General features: G+C 52.5%; 6 protein-coding genes across 6 annotated transcripts; 2 read left to right on the top strand and 4 right to left on the bottom strand.

Moving 5' to 3' along the window:
• Nucleotides 1-516: 516 nt before the first annotated feature.
• A1O1_06588 (uncharacterized protein) lies at nt 517-1,654 on the top strand (the record flags this gene model as incomplete). Its single annotated transcript, XM_007727466.1, has 3 exons — nt 517-567; nt 624-745; nt 835-1,654. 3 exons carry the CDS (start codon nt 517-519, stop codon nt 1,652-1,654), a joined length of 993 nt encoding a protein of 330 aa, XP_007725656.1.
• An 847-nt stretch (nt 1,655-2,501) lies between these two features.
• Nucleotides 2,502-5,367, bottom strand: A1O1_06587 (uncharacterized protein; the record flags this gene model as incomplete). The annotated part of the gene is made up of 2 exons (XM_007727465.1): nt 2,502-3,572; nt 3,781-5,367. The coding sequence occupies 2 exons, from the start codon at nt 5,365-5,367 to the stop codon at nt 2,502-2,504; spliced, it is 2,658 nt and encodes an 885-aa protein (XP_007725655.1).
• A 508-nt stretch (nt 5,368-5,875) lies between these two features.
• Nucleotides 5,876-6,455, bottom strand: A1O1_06586 (uncharacterized protein; the record flags this gene model as incomplete). Its single annotated transcript, XM_007727464.1, has 2 exons — nt 5,876-6,288; nt 6,413-6,455. 2 exons carry the CDS (start codon nt 6,453-6,455, stop codon nt 5,876-5,878), a joined length of 456 nt encoding a protein of 151 aa, XP_007725654.1.
• Nucleotides 6,456-7,314: 859 nt separating this feature from the next.
• A1O1_06585 (AGC/NDR/NDR protein kinase) lies at nt 7,315-9,393 on the bottom strand (the record flags this gene model as incomplete). The annotated part of the gene is made up of 3 exons (XM_007727463.1): nt 7,315-7,627; nt 7,674-8,153; nt 8,207-9,393. 3 exons carry the CDS (start codon nt 9,391-9,393, stop codon nt 7,315-7,317), a joined length of 1,980 nt encoding a protein of 659 aa, XP_007725653.1.
• Nucleotides 9,394-10,629: 1,236 nt separating this feature from the next.
• A1O1_06584 (uncharacterized protein) lies at nt 10,630-12,051 on the top strand (the record flags this gene model as incomplete). The annotated part of the gene is made up of 2 exons (XM_007727462.1): nt 10,630-10,717; nt 10,769-12,051. The coding sequence occupies 2 exons, from the start codon at nt 10,630-10,632 to the stop codon at nt 12,049-12,051; spliced, it is 1,371 nt and encodes a 456-aa protein (XP_007725652.1).
• A 529-nt stretch (nt 12,052-12,580) lies between these two features.
• Nucleotides 12,581-14,758, bottom strand: A1O1_06583 (uncharacterized protein; the record flags this gene model as incomplete). The annotated part of the gene is made up of 1 exon (XM_007727461.1): nt 12,581-14,758. One exon carries the CDS (start codon nt 14,756-14,758, stop codon nt 12,581-12,583), a length of 2,178 nt encoding a protein of 725 aa, XP_007725651.1.
• Between the last annotated feature and the right edge of the window lie 321 nt (nt 14,759-15,079).

The following is a 15,079-nucleotide window of genomic DNA, read 5'->3' as shown; positions in this document are numbered from 1 at the left end:
AGACTTGACTAACTTTGACGATGAGATAGAAGTATGCAGTTAATCTCCTACCAGAAGTGGATGGTACTAGTAATGTGCAAATCTGATCCCCAAGCCTCGTCGCACTACATCCACCGTAATACCTAATAAAATGACTGCGGTCAGTACGAGGCTGAGTGGCAGGGAGTCAAGTGTGGGGTAAGCGAGAGGATAAGGAGATAAGGGGACAAGGCTGCCCCCCTAAAACCCTCGCCGCCCCAATTAATGCTTGTCTAACTCTGTGTACTAGAAATATACTCTATAACGGCAGCACGGCACTGCGTCTTTTCTTCCGCCCTGGTTCTTCAACTTCAATTGTTACGTCTGAACCACCACTGACACTTCGCATCCCACTTTCTTCTGTAACAACACAAGCGGCATAGTTGCGATCTAATAGAGTCAACTTTTGCGCATGCATGTTCACCACTGGACCTACTCATCCTTTCCTGTCCTGTATTTCATTGGAAACTTTCATCCCTAGTCCTCAAAGTGTGGACAATGAGCAAGGAAGTAGACGCATGGGAGGACGAATGGTCCAACGTCGCAGATGTATGTTCCTTCGTCTCGTTTGTACTCCTACATAGATGCTCACGCTTATGAAACAGAAACAACCGACACCAACATCTCCCCACGAGCCTGACGAGCCAAAGAAAGTCTCGTCGAAAGTGAGCAAAGCGCAACGAAGAGCGCAACAAGCCGAATTCAATAGACAACTCTGGGCCGAAGCGTACGCTGACTGAGTCTCCCGATCTTTTATGCTTGTGTTTACCCAACTTCCTACCAATTTGTTCACTGACACGTAGTCATGCACAACAGTGAAGGTCCTCAAGAGACAAACTTCTTCCTTGAATCGCGCAATGTCGTGCCTCTCCGTTCCGAATTCAAACCTCCACCCATCCTACTGTCGAGAAAAGGTCCTATCATCCAATCCTCCCGACCGCTCACGAGCGGCATGCAAGCCCTGAGCCTCAATAAAGACGCAAATGCCGAATCATCGGACGACGAAGACGAGTCCAAAGCCAGAGAATTGACTCTCGCGGAACGGCAGGCCCGCGCTGCGAAAGAGCGGGAAGAAAAACAGCGTCGATATGAAGAGCGGAGGCTAGAGCTTTTCGGTCCTACGGATAACGGCAACAATAGTCACAGTAATACACCCCATCACCATCATCATAACAACCACCACCATCACACACAACAACAACAGCAAAATGCGTCAGGGACCTCGACACCCTCAACTCTGACGCCGCCGGGGTCGAGGTCTGCGACGCCCAATCGGGGAAGAGGAAGGGGAGGAGGTCGACGTGGCGGAGGAAACGCCGGAATCGCCAATATGAATATGAACACGAACATGAACATGAATTCAAGAACACACTCGAGAGGAGGCTCCCAACAGCGTGAGCGTGAGCGTGACCTCTATGACCCTTTGTACCTGGCCAGACCGGATTCAAGCTCAGGCCACAACCCAAGCTACATGCAGCGGCGCGCCGAGAATGGAATTGGCACGTCCAGTCCAGGCCTGCGTCCTAATGATATCCAACAACCTATTCGAGCGCCGAAAGGCCCTGATGGGTCTGGAAGGGGCGGGTTCGGATTCGCGAATCATCGAATAGGCCAGGTCGGTGGCGACGGGTCATGATCATGTGTCTTTGTACTATTGATCGATTATTGATGGTCATATTCCATCAGATTTCTATTTGGGACGATCTGAAAGAGCGCCGTTTGGCCCGGTGGCGTTACCACCACCAGACTTCTACGGATAAGCTGTTTGATAGCATGCCCTGGATTGGCCGATTTGGATGGTTCGCACGGCATGGCGGATGAATGGATGAAAAAGCTCTTCACCAATCCCCATTGTTGTCATGGGAGAATGTCCTCGTCGATGGGTCAATGAGGCGAAAGAATAGACCAGGGTTGATTTGCCCATCTCGGCATTTGGACGACGACTGTATGAATCCTGTTGTTGGCACCGTTGCCATCTTGCATGAGCTTCTTTGTTTATGGGGGATGGTCGAAGCTTTCACGACAGTCCGACAGTCGTTCACAGCGCCAGATCGACGTCGATACAACTCATTTCTCGGCAGAGCCAGTGTACAAATACGCATGGAACCAGGACGTGTTCTAATCGAAAGAGACTACGCTTCTCGATTTGGTCACCTCTGCGATGTCAGGGGTTTAATTGATGACAGGAAAGAAACCAGTTCTTCCAGCCGGTGCATCATGACGTGGTCAACTAATTTCATGGATTAAAAACCATGACCGATCGAGCTCGTCCTACGTGGTCCATCAAGAGCTCAGCATAGCAAGGCTCGGCAATTCAGCTGAGATCAACTCATCCGGCCAGCAGTGTGAGCATGCTTTGCTTGGTCGCTTGGTTGCCCGTCTGTGGAGGCAACTTCCCAAGGAAAAAACCCTGCCGTCCAGTTGGCCTCCGTGGTGTTCCTCCCCAGGCATGCAACCCATTCGATCACAGCTCCAGCCCTAGGCTAAGCTAGCACACCTCTCTTTGCATGCACAGCCGACTCCTCGCCCAGTCGACCCCAGACATCGCCGCCGAGGCCGAAGCCCTCCTGGGCCACCGCTCTCTTGGCGTAGTCGACCTCGACGAAGGCTTTGCGCAGACCGACGCCGTCCTGCGCGACAAGCGAGTCCCATCCGTCCTCGCCGACACCACGGTAGACGCCATGGTACGAGTTCTCATCAGACACGGTTCTTCTGACCCGTTCGTCGGCTTCGATCGCGTCGACCCACTGGCGCCATCGAGTGCCGACCTCCGGCCGCGGGAAACCTCGATAGTAGCTCAGCACGCGGGAGAGACGAATGATCCACGGAGCGAAGGCCACATCCACGAATCCTATCTCGCTGCCGAGGAAGAAGGGCCCGGTGGCATGCGACGCGTTGACGAGCGAAGTGATATGCTTTTGCAGCGTTGAAATGAGCATCGAATGTTGTGCGGCGCTCGCAGCATTGGCCTGCGCCTGAGCCTGAGTCTGGGTCTGAGCTGGATTGTCCAAGTCCATGGTAGAATCCATGTCGCCGTCCAAGTTTGGTTGCTGTTGTTGTGGTGTTGTTCTTGGTGGCGGCGTGAGCAGAAGACTGTAGAAGCTTGGCAGAATCTTGCGATTGATATGGTCTGCCCAGAGGCGACAATGGGCTCTCAACTGGGCATTGCCCAATGGAAGCAGACTGTATCCCATGGCCAAGTCCTCGAGATACTCCATGACCACTCCGCTCTCCCAGACGCCCCAGTTGCCGTGTCGGATGCAGGGCAGGTTTCCTTCCGGATTGACCTGCAGCATCTCAGGAGGGCGGTAAGAGTCGAGATGGGCGGGCATCACCTCGACCATCTGGTACGGCACGCCCTTGATTTCGAGCGCGATCCAGATGCGCTGGGCGAACGGGCAGAAGCTGTTTGCGAAAAACGTGATTTTCGAAGGAGCGGGCGCAGCATGGCTTCGCGCCGTGAAGAAGGCCAGACCGCTGGCGCGGAAGCTGGGGCTGACGGAGTCGCTGCCGTGGGTGTTTGGCGTGCTGGTTGCGGCGGGAGTAGGGAGTTTCTATATACACAAAAGCAAACAAAGAGTGTCAGCTCTACTGGACAGACAGGAAGGAACTCGGTAGACAGCGAGGAAGAGATAAACCGAGAGTGTCTTATTGGGGAGGAAGACTCTCTGATCCCTTCTGTAGACAAGGCAATTTGATTCAACGAGACCAGGCCAACCCAGCGAGCAGGGTCATTCATTTACTTAAGTTCTTGTAACTTACACTCATGCGCTTCTTCTCCTTTTCTTCCTTCAACAACCATCGCTGGACGCTGTTCTTCTTGACCCGATCGCTCTCCTCCAGGGTATGTTTGTGGTCGAGATCCAAGTTCGGGTCGACCATGACCGTCGAGTCGTCGTTCTCGTCCCCACCGTCCCCAAAGCCGCTGGCGGTACTGTCGCGCTTATCCTTGACCGCGCCGCCGCCGGGATTGCCACGGACGCGTTGAATCGTGAACCATCGCTTGCCGTCGGCGCCGGGGTGGCCTTCTGGTAGACGACGTCGCGGAAACTCAAGCAGACCAAAGTTCGGATCGCTGGGGTTTATGGACGTGCCGGCGCTGCTGCCGTTGACCCCGTCCTCGAGAACGATGGTGAGTTCGCTACCGCCCACGCTTCCGCCAACACTGCCCTCCATGTCCGTGCCTGAGACAGCCAACAAGGCTGGGTCGGTAGTCGAGTTTGCCAGTGATGTGGTGGTGCCGCTGGTGTCTCCGATCGCAGTCATGCCCAGCTTGCGCGCCTCCTCTGTGCTGAAGTACTCGGTAACTTTGATCTTCACATCGCACAGATCCCGCTCGCGTGCCTGGCGCTTGCGCTTCTTCTTGTTTGGGTCGTCGCTCTTGGGTGTCCCACTTGGTCGGCCCTTGAGACGACAATCCCAGTAGTGGCTGACGAAAGGTTTGCGCTTGTACTTCTGGGTCGAGCGGTGAGAATAGACATTGTCAACGTGCGGGAAGTAGGTCAGGTACTCTTCTTCTGAGAGGACTAGTGGTTCTTTGATGTTGAACAGTTTCTCGCGCCAGGCATCGAGGTCTGGAGGGTTTGGGATTAGGGGGAACGTGTCGCTGAATGGATTTGCTGCAATGGCTGGGTCGAGGTTGGTCTCTGGGCCGATGTTGGTGTTGGTGTTGGTGTTGTCGTTGGTAGTGCCATCAGGTGTGTCCACTTGCTGCTGCGTGTTGGGGGCCTCCGACGACCATGGATCAGACGATACCAGACCGTGTGGTGTGTTGTAGACCTGGGTTTGCGATTGCGATTGTCTTGCTTGAGAAGCTCGGTTGACGGTGGGAGTGCCATTCGGATAGGCGGACGATGCGTTCTTCCAGACGAGATTACTATCCTGCGCAGGTTGGCTTAGATTCTGGTCTTCCGAGATAAACTCTTGTTGTGCTTGGCCCTGATCTTGAAAATCAGTGATGGCTGGGTCCATCGGAGTATCTTGGACTTGTGGTGTCGAGATGCTTCCATTCTGTGAGGGAGTCGAGGCTGTTTGGAGAGTCACAGAACTACGGGTCTGGTGTGGACTGCGTGACGCTGGTGTTGGGGTGGCATTGTTCGCATTCAAGCTGTCCATAGCATCACTATTGCTCTGTCCTCGTGGCTGAATCGTAGATGCTCCTCCATTCATCTCAAAGGCTTGAGTATTCACATCGACCGGGTCGGCAGGGGCGTATCCCACCGCAGCGGCAGCAGCTGCGGCAGTGTCATCTTGTTGTGGCCCTCCTTGACCGTCGCTGTTGGCGCCGTAGGCAGGGAACTGGATGGGCTGGACAGGCAAGGCAAAGTTTTGTAGACTGTCGGCATCCATGCTGGCTCAGCGGCGCGTTGTTGATTTGTATCGAATGCGCGACAGCGATGGCTGGTGGATTCGGGAATAAAAGCAGCGTTGATGGAGAAGAAAGAGGGAAGAAAACAGATCGAGGCAAAGCGGCGGGAGACGCGGAACTGAACTGGATTTTCACCGCAGTCTAAAAGTCGCAGTCTGACTGGTATTTGACAATACAGATAATACAATACTTCAATCTGCCGTCACTACAGGCTCTGCCTTACTTTACTCACTGTAGTATGTATTGCCTGAAGACGCATTCAAGCTCTAGAGACACTTCAAGCACCTAAGGTAGTCGTTGGGTCTAGGTACCTTATATTGGTGACTGTCACTTACATCGATTGTACGTACAGAATAATACAGAGTAACATATATCGCCATTTGCCGCCTCTAGGTACTACCTAGGTATTTTTGGTGGGGGTTCCCTCCTGTCTGAACCGTCCTTTCTGTTTCTGTCAGAGAAACGCAATACATCTCAGTCTCAACCTTCTCAACCCATCTTCCTGTCCTTCTTCTTGTCATAAGCCATGATGTTCTTGAATGGAAATCCAGTCATACGCTTGTCCGCCCCTGTCCTCTTGGATATCCTACCACCCGACGTCCCAAATATGACACACCACAGTCCTAAGCTGCCTATTGCCCCATACCCAATAGCACCGAGCATGTAGCCTGTCTGGCCGAAGTTCATGTAGCGCATGTAGCAGTATATCGTGCTCAGACCGTGGAACATGGTCGTGATGCGGAGGATTGGCACGGCGTAGGGCGCCTTAGGGTCATTGTCTTCCAGACTGACGGGCTCGCTGATGCTGGACGACAATGGTATCGAGCCCGTGAAGAACAAGACAATCAAGGCGATGAGAGTCAGAGAGAAGCCCAGAGAGCGACAGAAGTAGACCTCAACGTCTAGACACCTTCAGTCAGCAACAGAGGCAAGCAAGCAGGGCATCAAGGCATAAAGAGTTCACAGTAGGCTAGGCCTGCTGCTTTCAACACTGGGCACCTGGGTGAGAGGAAGGAGTCGCCGTACCGGTAGCTGGATGGATGTCTTTTGCCAATGCAGAAATGATCATTTTTGGCAAAACTACCAAAGGAAATGCTTGGATTCCCAGCCATCCTGCGGTGCTGAATGTGTAGGCGTAGAATACCTGGCACACAGCTTAGTAGAATGTTCACAATGCCAGTGAGACGATGCCTGGTGATCTACTTACATCCATCTCGAGTAGGCACAACTATGTGAATAGAACCTCACTACCAAAGAATCCGTGTATCCAGATGATGAGAAGAGAACCAAGAACAATGCTCACGAAAGCAAGGCAGAGGCAGGTGGAAGTACGTGAAACCACGTGACGTAATGCACGTGTGCATAAGGTACTTGCGATATTGGGACCACAGTAAGAGAATGGGAAGAGTAGGTAGAGTAGGTATTCGAGTTTGAGCAATCGCTGTTCATCATTGTTCATCATCTTCGTGCTATCAACGTTGGTGCTCGGCGCTGGCTGCCTTCACCCCAAAGAGTGCTTTATGAGCACGCTCTCATCCCCCAACGCGACTTATCAAGAGCCGACCAATGACACCAAAGTCGGAAGATACCTGTGCGTCTACCAGCAATAGCTTACACCTCGATCAAGGTCGAGGCGTGATGTCTTAGCAGCAAGGCATTCATCTTCTCAATCAGCCGTCATGTCTTCCACAGCCGGGAATGTTCTCCTCATCAGCCCGTTATGTCCTCTTCAGCAAGGAATTGCTCTCCTGAATCAGCCCCGAGATGCCGTCCTCAGCCAGAATCAATAGCTCCGCCCCGATGATATTCGCAATCTCGTCTCTCCACATATTTGGACCACATGCGCATCGTCATGATCCCTTCAACCCGAGAGGTGGCACATGGGAGGTAAACTCAACCAGGGTGCTTTGTGGCCACAATGGAAGCCTTCAAGAATTCTGGAAAGCATTGAACGCCTTGTAGGTGTATCCGATGAATGGCAAGCTCATCTCCGCATCTTGTTCAGGCAAGACCTGTCTGGCATGTGCTCGGTGGACAGCACTATTGTCCTCCTGAGGGATTTCGTCAATGGGGAAGTAGCTGACATCAATGTTGGAAGACAGTCTTGGCTCGAACGGTGCTCGAATCTTGCGCAACTGATCCCACACAACTCCACGGAAGAAGGGGTGTCTCTTGATCGACGATGCCCCGTCATGTGCTCCTCCTTCTCTGCCGATACGATCTGGTGCGTCACATAGAAAACTATACCAATCAGTACTTGTTCATGACTTATTGGCGTTCGACTCACCTTCGGATCATATCCTCAGCCTCTCGTCCCAAGACCAGATCTTCTGGAAAGTACAATGATTCGCGCCAGTTGACAATCTTGCGGTAGGTGTCGTGAGTGTCCTCGGCACAGAATGGTGGCCAACCGACCAGACATTCGAACATGATGGCGCCAACTGACCACCAATCGCAGAGATAGGTGTAACCCTGACCGAGGAAGATTTCAGGTGCAATGTAGTCAGGAGTACCGACGGTCGAATAGGCCATGTGACGGCGCGACTTTCTCCAGGTGTTCATCAGTCCACGATTGCTGACAGTCAGATTGATCTGCTCATTCAACACCATCGAATTGCGATTACCGGCCTTATCGGTTGCATTCGATTTGAGAAGAGCTTGATAGTACGAATTCTCGTGCTGTTTGCGACCGCCGGTGGAGAGACCAAAGTCCGTCAACTTGATGTGACCGCCTCTGTCCAAGAGAATGTTGTCTGGCTTGATGTCACTGACCCTCTAGTTAGCACATAACCACCCAACACACGAGACCAAGAATCATACCGATGAAGGAAACCAAGTTTGTGCACCGCTTCAATGGCCATGACAATCTCAGCCATGTAAAACCGGGTGATGTCCTCAGAGAAGATTTCATACTTGATCAGCATGGTCATCAAGTCTCCACCAGGCAAGAACTCCATCAACATGTAGAGGAAAGCCGAGTCCTGGAACGAAGCATGGAGCTTGACAAGCCATGGGTTGTCCTTGGAATCCGCCAGGATGTCACGTTCCGCTCGGACATGGGCCAATTGATCCTTCTTGAACATCTCCGACTTGATCAGGGACTTCAAAGCATAGATCTTGCCGTCAGACTTGCGCTGCACCAGCTTCACCTCTCCGAACGCGCCCTTGCCGATGACCTTGATGGTTTGGAAATTCTGAGGGGTCTCCTTGGTTCGGAGAAAACGCAAGAAACGTGCCTCCTTCTGTGCCAAGATGTTGATCTCCTTCTGCTTCTGGAGCTCACTGACGTTCGGGTCCTTCAAGAGGGCATCCAAGTCTTTCGCACGGCTGTTGCGGTCACGGGCCCGTTCGATGTTTTCTTGGAAGAAGCTGTTAACTAACTGCTTTGCAGCAGTGCCTCTCTTGATGATATTGTCAGAGTACTTGTGAGGGTCCTGTTCCTCCTCTTCTGGCTTTGGGGAAGGAGAAGGGGAAGGTCTGGGGACTGGCGGCGCGAGGTGATTCTGGTGCGGAGTTTGCGCGTGTCTGCCTTCGCCGGCGGTTCGAGGACGAGAAGTGGCAGGGGAGGGAGCCCGATTGACATTTCCACGGGGTGTAGCGCTCAAATCTTGGTTCGAGAACTGCTGGATCAAGCCATTGGTTGCGTCATTGTTGTTGTTGTTGTTGTTCACCATGTAGGTTCTGGAGTTGGCTTGGTAGGCCGGCTGAGGAGACTGGAGACCAGATGGACTCTGGTATTGGTACTGTTGTTGGTATTGAGGCTGCTGTGACGCTTGTCCATATCCTTGATTCTGATTCATGAAATAACCATTGGTGGTGGTGGGGTTTGGGGACAACATGCCGCCTGGATAGTCCTGTTGACCACCATAGATCGGCTGAGGAAAGGTGGAAGGAGTGGTAGGATACATGCGTGCATTTGCTGCATCGTAGTTGTGCTGATTGTCGAACTGAAAGTTCAGGCGCAGACGATTGTTGTTGTTATTGTGGTTACCGTTGTCGGGGTCCATGATCGCTGAGGCGATGAGCCCAAGGCGTGAAGGGTTGTTTGTTTGGTAAAAGATTGTGCCCTCTGTCGATCTGGCGACTGGAGAGACAGTTCAAGTCAGTGATGAGTTCCTAGGGCCCCAAACAAGAGCAAACAAGATAGGATGTACCAGTGATGCCGCTAAGCGACTGTGAGATCGACGGGAGCCGGCGTCGCACCCCCTTGAGAGAAGTTGTTCACGATAGCCAGATCGAGATAGCAACTGGATGGCAATGTGATGGAAGAGGAATGTCTGAAGGATCGACGGCTTGGGGACACGTCGATCTAGGGTGAACAAGTAAAGGGCAAGTGAGAAGAGAACATGGTAGGAAGGAAAGAGTGGTATGGAACTAAGAAAAAGGGTGCAGGATGCAGGTGAGAGAGTGGGTGGCGCGCAGGTGCGGGAAGGGGAAGGTTAAGGACTTAAAGATTAGGGGTGCCGCCGCACTAAGGCGTTAGCGGCCAAGCTTAAACTGACTCCCCTGGTCACCCTCCAGGCACCCATAAGGCCCCTTCTTTCAGGCACCATCATGCAATTGGTGCTCAGGTCGCCGCCCTTGTTGGATGCACCAGGATTTACCAGTTCACAACACGAACAGTTATGCTTCATTCTCTATCTTCTAGGGTCGTCCGTGTAGGGGCGCCAACAATGGGCTGTCGCTTCGTGCCTTATGTCACCCCTTGTGACTGCCCGGTGTGACCTGCTACGCACCCTTGTGGCCTCCTTTCTTACTACTAGTATGGCGGGTAAGAGAAACTGGCAGGAGACAGGACAACATTGGAGTTACACAGTCACGTACACAAGCACAAAGATGTTTCCATTGTGGCGACCATTGTCTCGGACAAGAGGTCGACTGGACTTCTGTCTGCCAGAAGGTGTCCTTGGGCTTTGGAGTCCCCAGACTGGCGACTGTAAAAGGGGTTGATAGCCTGATGAGGCTCCCAGGCATCATGACGATGTGGAGTTCACAGTTTAGGGATGTTCAGCTTGCAGGGTCTTCTTAGTCTCTCTAAAGACGGTGTGGGTGACTGCACTGAGGAAAGTCTTCCGAGCCGCTAACACAAAGTCGAGGCGGAACTCCAACAACCCGCAGCTGGGTCCGACTATCTTTTTTCCAGTGCCATGCCCGGACATGTGCTTGCGATCGAGCCATAGCACAACCGTCCATCCTCAACCGGACAGCTGTCGCAGACTGTAGGACACTGTGATACCTCTATAATGGCCGAAAAGCCAAATTCAGATGTCCCGCCGTCGGGTGCTCAGCCGAACCCGGCTCCGAAACAGAATCCAGCACTTCGAATGATGGGTGAGATTCAATGCTGCGTGAGAGGGGATTATGACTGATTCGCATACATAGGCATGCCCAATTTTAAATTCAAGTTGCCCTCGAGAAATTGGCTGATATTCCTCGGTGTCACCGGTTCCTGGACTGCGGCGGTTTTATATGACAAGCATCAAAAGAAGAAGGTGCAGAAGAAATGGTGCGACCTAGTGGCTCACATCGCAGAGGAGCCGCTCCCCTCGAATTATCTACGGAGGAAGTTGACGGTATTCTTGGCGGCCCCCCCTGGAGACGGAGTGAGAACTTCTAGGCAGTACTTCAAGGACTATGTCAAACCGGTTCTGGTCGCCGCGGCCCTGGATTATGATGTGATTGAAGGCCGAAAAGAAGGAGACGTCAGATATGGGACGGCAGAACAGATACGCAGGTTCCGCCGGAAACAGGGCGAGAATGGTTCAACTCCTGTGGAAGAGGTGGTGGACAAGGAAAAATTAATCGATGAGGTCCGGGAGAAGCTGCACGTTGTGCCAGAGCCTGGCATTCGTGGTGATCTGGTCCTTGGGAGACATACCTGGAAAGAGTATATACGAGGAGTCCATGAAGGTTGGCTGGGACCCATCGAACAACCTCCACCGCCTGTAGAGCCAGAAGCCGAATCCTCACCCATACACCCGCCTACCGAGGCTCGAACGGACGATCCTGCAGCCACCACTGAGAAAGCAGCAGTGGCAGAGAAGGCAGACGAAGGAACAGAGAAGACGGAGCCGGAATCGGAACCGGAGAAAGAGAAAAAGAAGCCATACCCTCCTCCAGCATACTTGTCGGTTGACAAATACCCGTCAAGTTCTCTATCACCGAACACGCCCATGGTCTTGGAACCCTCACAACCGATCCATCAGCTGCATCTTCTTGGATTCCTCAAATTCCCTTGGCGGATGTACAATTTCCTCAATCGTCGTCACTTAGCAGACCAGGTTGGTCGCGACACAGCAGCCATTGTCCTTGCCGCCAGTCGACCTTACCACCGCGGAGCAGGCTTTTCCACGACAGATCCAGATCTCGAAGCTGACCCACTAGCCACAAGATCGCCTGAAGTGGATGCTGCTGCACCGTCTGGCCAAGGTTGGGAGCAACAAGCGCTACTTGCGGTGGAGGAACAGACATGGCACAAGTCAGTCCGGAAGGCTGCCCCGGAAGGCGACGCCACCGAGCGTGTATGGCTGGACGATGTTGTCATTGACAACCGGATCGGCGAACGCATGAGAAGGTTCGAACTCGACCCGGAAGAAGAGGCGAGAGCCAACAGGATCGCTTCTGGGGTCGAAAAGCCTCGTACCTTCCACGCCGAAGAGCCGTAAATGGTGAAGTCTGTGGTACGGTGCGATGGATATCTTTGCTCCTGATATTTCGAAGAGAATGATATTTGGCCGGATCTACGGGCAGCGATATTGGATCCAATGACCAGCCAGTACACTGCACCGAAATGGTCAAGGATTCATGACCGTCTGCGATAGCGCTCAATCTATCTTTCCCAACGACCAGACACAGCTCTTCTGCTCTACCGCTTCCTACTTCGGACCGTGTCTGGTCAAGAAAGGGTTGCTGGATCGATGAGGCGGGCTTGGTTGCCACAAACATTGCCCCAACACCTCTGGTGGATTATTGCTTCCCTCCTTGTCATTCTCTCGGCAATTTCCCAAGGGCCACTCTCATGAGAAGCCCATGTTGGGAGATATGAGCCGTCCATCCTCCATCGTGTCATGATATATCAACATGAAAGTTTGGATCTTTCTTGGACAGATACTGAACATTTTCCTCTGTACAATATAATCTCTTCAACCACAGCATAATCTCTTTATATGTAAGAAGATTCATTGACCACGTGCACTAGTAAGGGACAGACAGGAAGGGCTCGATTCTAATCCTCGCATCTCGTCTCCTTGTGCCATCCGGGCTATCGAGGTCAAGGAAATCTCCCCAAGGCCGCATTCCGTCCAGAATCTCCGTTTCACGCTTCTTGAATCGCTGCCCGTCACGAATGATGTACATTGGCGCATTTTCTGTGTGCGCTTCGTGGGTTTGGGCCCCCAAGGTTGGATGTGAGCCCAGACCATGTCCACCATGCTTGCCATCAGCTGCTGAGTGATTTCCTGCGCCGTTTTGGAACTCGCCGTGGGAACCGGATGGATGGACATGGTCGTCGTTACCGTCATCGACATCCCAATCGCCCCAAGCATCCCAGTCTTCTTTCCCACCGTCCATGCCTGTCGACCGCGAAATCGGCTCAACAGGATCATATTCATGAGACTCGTAGACTAATTTAAACTGCAGAGCAGGGAGATTGAATTGTTTCGCCACCAATGATTTGAGTCGATACACTGACACAGTTGAAGGCAAGTAACGGCGGAAAGAAGTGGGTGGTTGACTAGTCGACATTCTCGTATCCGTGGTATCTTCGTGCCCCCAGGAACTATCGTGGTGGATGTAGAAATATGTATCGACCAGTCGCGAGCCCAGTGTTCCGGGCCCATAGGAATCGAGCTCTGACCGGGCTGAAGGAGCGGAATTTCCGGGTGTTCGTTTACTTTGCTGCAAGAAGTGCTCGAGGATGTCGTCGCGATCATGTTGTACGCAGAGAGCAGAGTACAGCGGATGTTGTTGACGGGCTAGCTTGACTTTTTCTTCTGCCGTGGGCGGGTTGGAACCCTCAGATAGTTCTCGCGAGTCAGAAAGGAGTTGGCGGATTTCTCTTTCTGCTACGGAGAGATAGTAAATCTCGCCTTCCTCCCTGTCACGAGGGGTGATGTTTGTGTGGTTCAGTAATTTCAGATGCGGGATGCGTGCCAGTGTGAGGTAATATGCCCTAGAATCTGAAGCAGGTGCAGATGGTCTTGCTTTGGAGTATCCGATGTCGGTGAGGGAAGATACAGCCTGGTCATACAGCGGGTTTCGAGAGATGCGTAGGGAACTGAGGTTCGGGAAAAGCGTACTCAAAGCGTCAACAAATGAGTAGTCTGAGATTTGATTTCCAGCGAGGTTCAGGGTCTCCAGTTTCTCAAAATGGTGACGCCCGGTCGTTTCAGAGGGTTGAAGGCCGAGATGGGAGATTGAATTTCCTTGTAGGGAGAGTGTGGTAATGTTGGGAAACAGGGACATCAATGTCGATAGCGACGACAGATTGGTGAACTTGTTGTTGTCCAAGTTCACGGTCGTCACCGATGGATATGTGAGCGACCGGCTGCTGCCTGCAATGTCCTGGAAAGTCTCCAGTTCGTTCAGGCCCAGCGAAAGTGTCTTAAGAGACAAGACGGCATCTGATCCTGCTGATGACAGGATCTGGAGCACCTGGGCTGGCCTTATTAGCGATTCGTTCAATTGTAGTTCCTCAATAGTCGTGAAGGGGGGTTCGGTGCCATCGATGTAGTTGTTTTCGAACATTCTCAGACGAAGGCCGCTTGTTTTTAATATTTTCAGCTTCTTGAGCGGCACACAGATGTCGACGACATCTTGCCATGTTTCAATGATGTTCCAGCCGATGTCCAGTTCCACGATGTTTGGACAAGTTCGTGCGAGCTCGACTTGAGCCGTTTCAATGCCCGCTCGAGACGCACCTCGCTGCGCAATGCCAGACACGACCAACTCGTCGACGAGGACAATCTTCAGGTTGGCAAGGACAGATAGCTGCTTCTGGATCTTCTCAAATCCAACTTCCTCCACTATCTTTCCCGAAATCTCAATCGTGCTATCAATACTAGTGCTTGAACTGCCACCTTGGGCGGACTCAGTCGCTGCAGCGTACTTGAACTTGATTGCCTCAAGGAGGGTTCGTTCGGGATCAGGCTTTCGTGAAGATCTGATAAAGGAGGCAGCGGTGGGTGACGATGAGAGGCATTGGAAAATCCGTTTGCCCTCGTACTGGCCATCATGTTTTCCACGGCTTACATTATCCCACTCCACGCCCAACCAGTCGCCCTTTGTGTTCGGGAGGGGTCCGATGTAGCGAATTGTACATAGAGCTCCGGAGTAAGACCTGCGTTGGCCAATGTACGGCTCGCTGGATGTCATTGTTGCGCTGACAGTGTCCCGGCGGATCAGGTCAACTTCGTTGGTTCTGTGTACTCGCCATGCGGCAATATCTGGTTGTCCGGCTTATGTCTTACGCCCAACATTCGTTTGGTGCTCGACGTTACCCTCGGTATGATGGAAATCAGCTGACTCAAGGTACACATCTGTGAGACAGTGAGCTCAAGGGGATATAACAGTGGAATGTATAGCTGCAGTATTCAAGTTCTACGCTGCCATGCCAAGGCTGAACTGGCAAGGCTGCAGCCTCGTGCTCCCGACAATAGACTTATGTATGTAGGTACCTGCCTTTATACGTATATA

The sequence above is a fragment of the Capronia coronata genome (genome assembly GCF_000585585.1).
Source record: "Capronia coronata CBS 617.96 chromosome Unknown acBCG-supercont1.5, whole genome shotgun sequence".
Classification (NCBI taxonomy): domain Eukaryota; kingdom Fungi; phylum Ascomycota; class Eurotiomycetes; order Chaetothyriales; family Herpotrichiellaceae; genus Capronia; species Capronia coronata.
The sequence above is the reverse complement of the archived record's forward strand: the minus strand, read 5'-3'. Positions and strand labels throughout refer to the sequence as shown.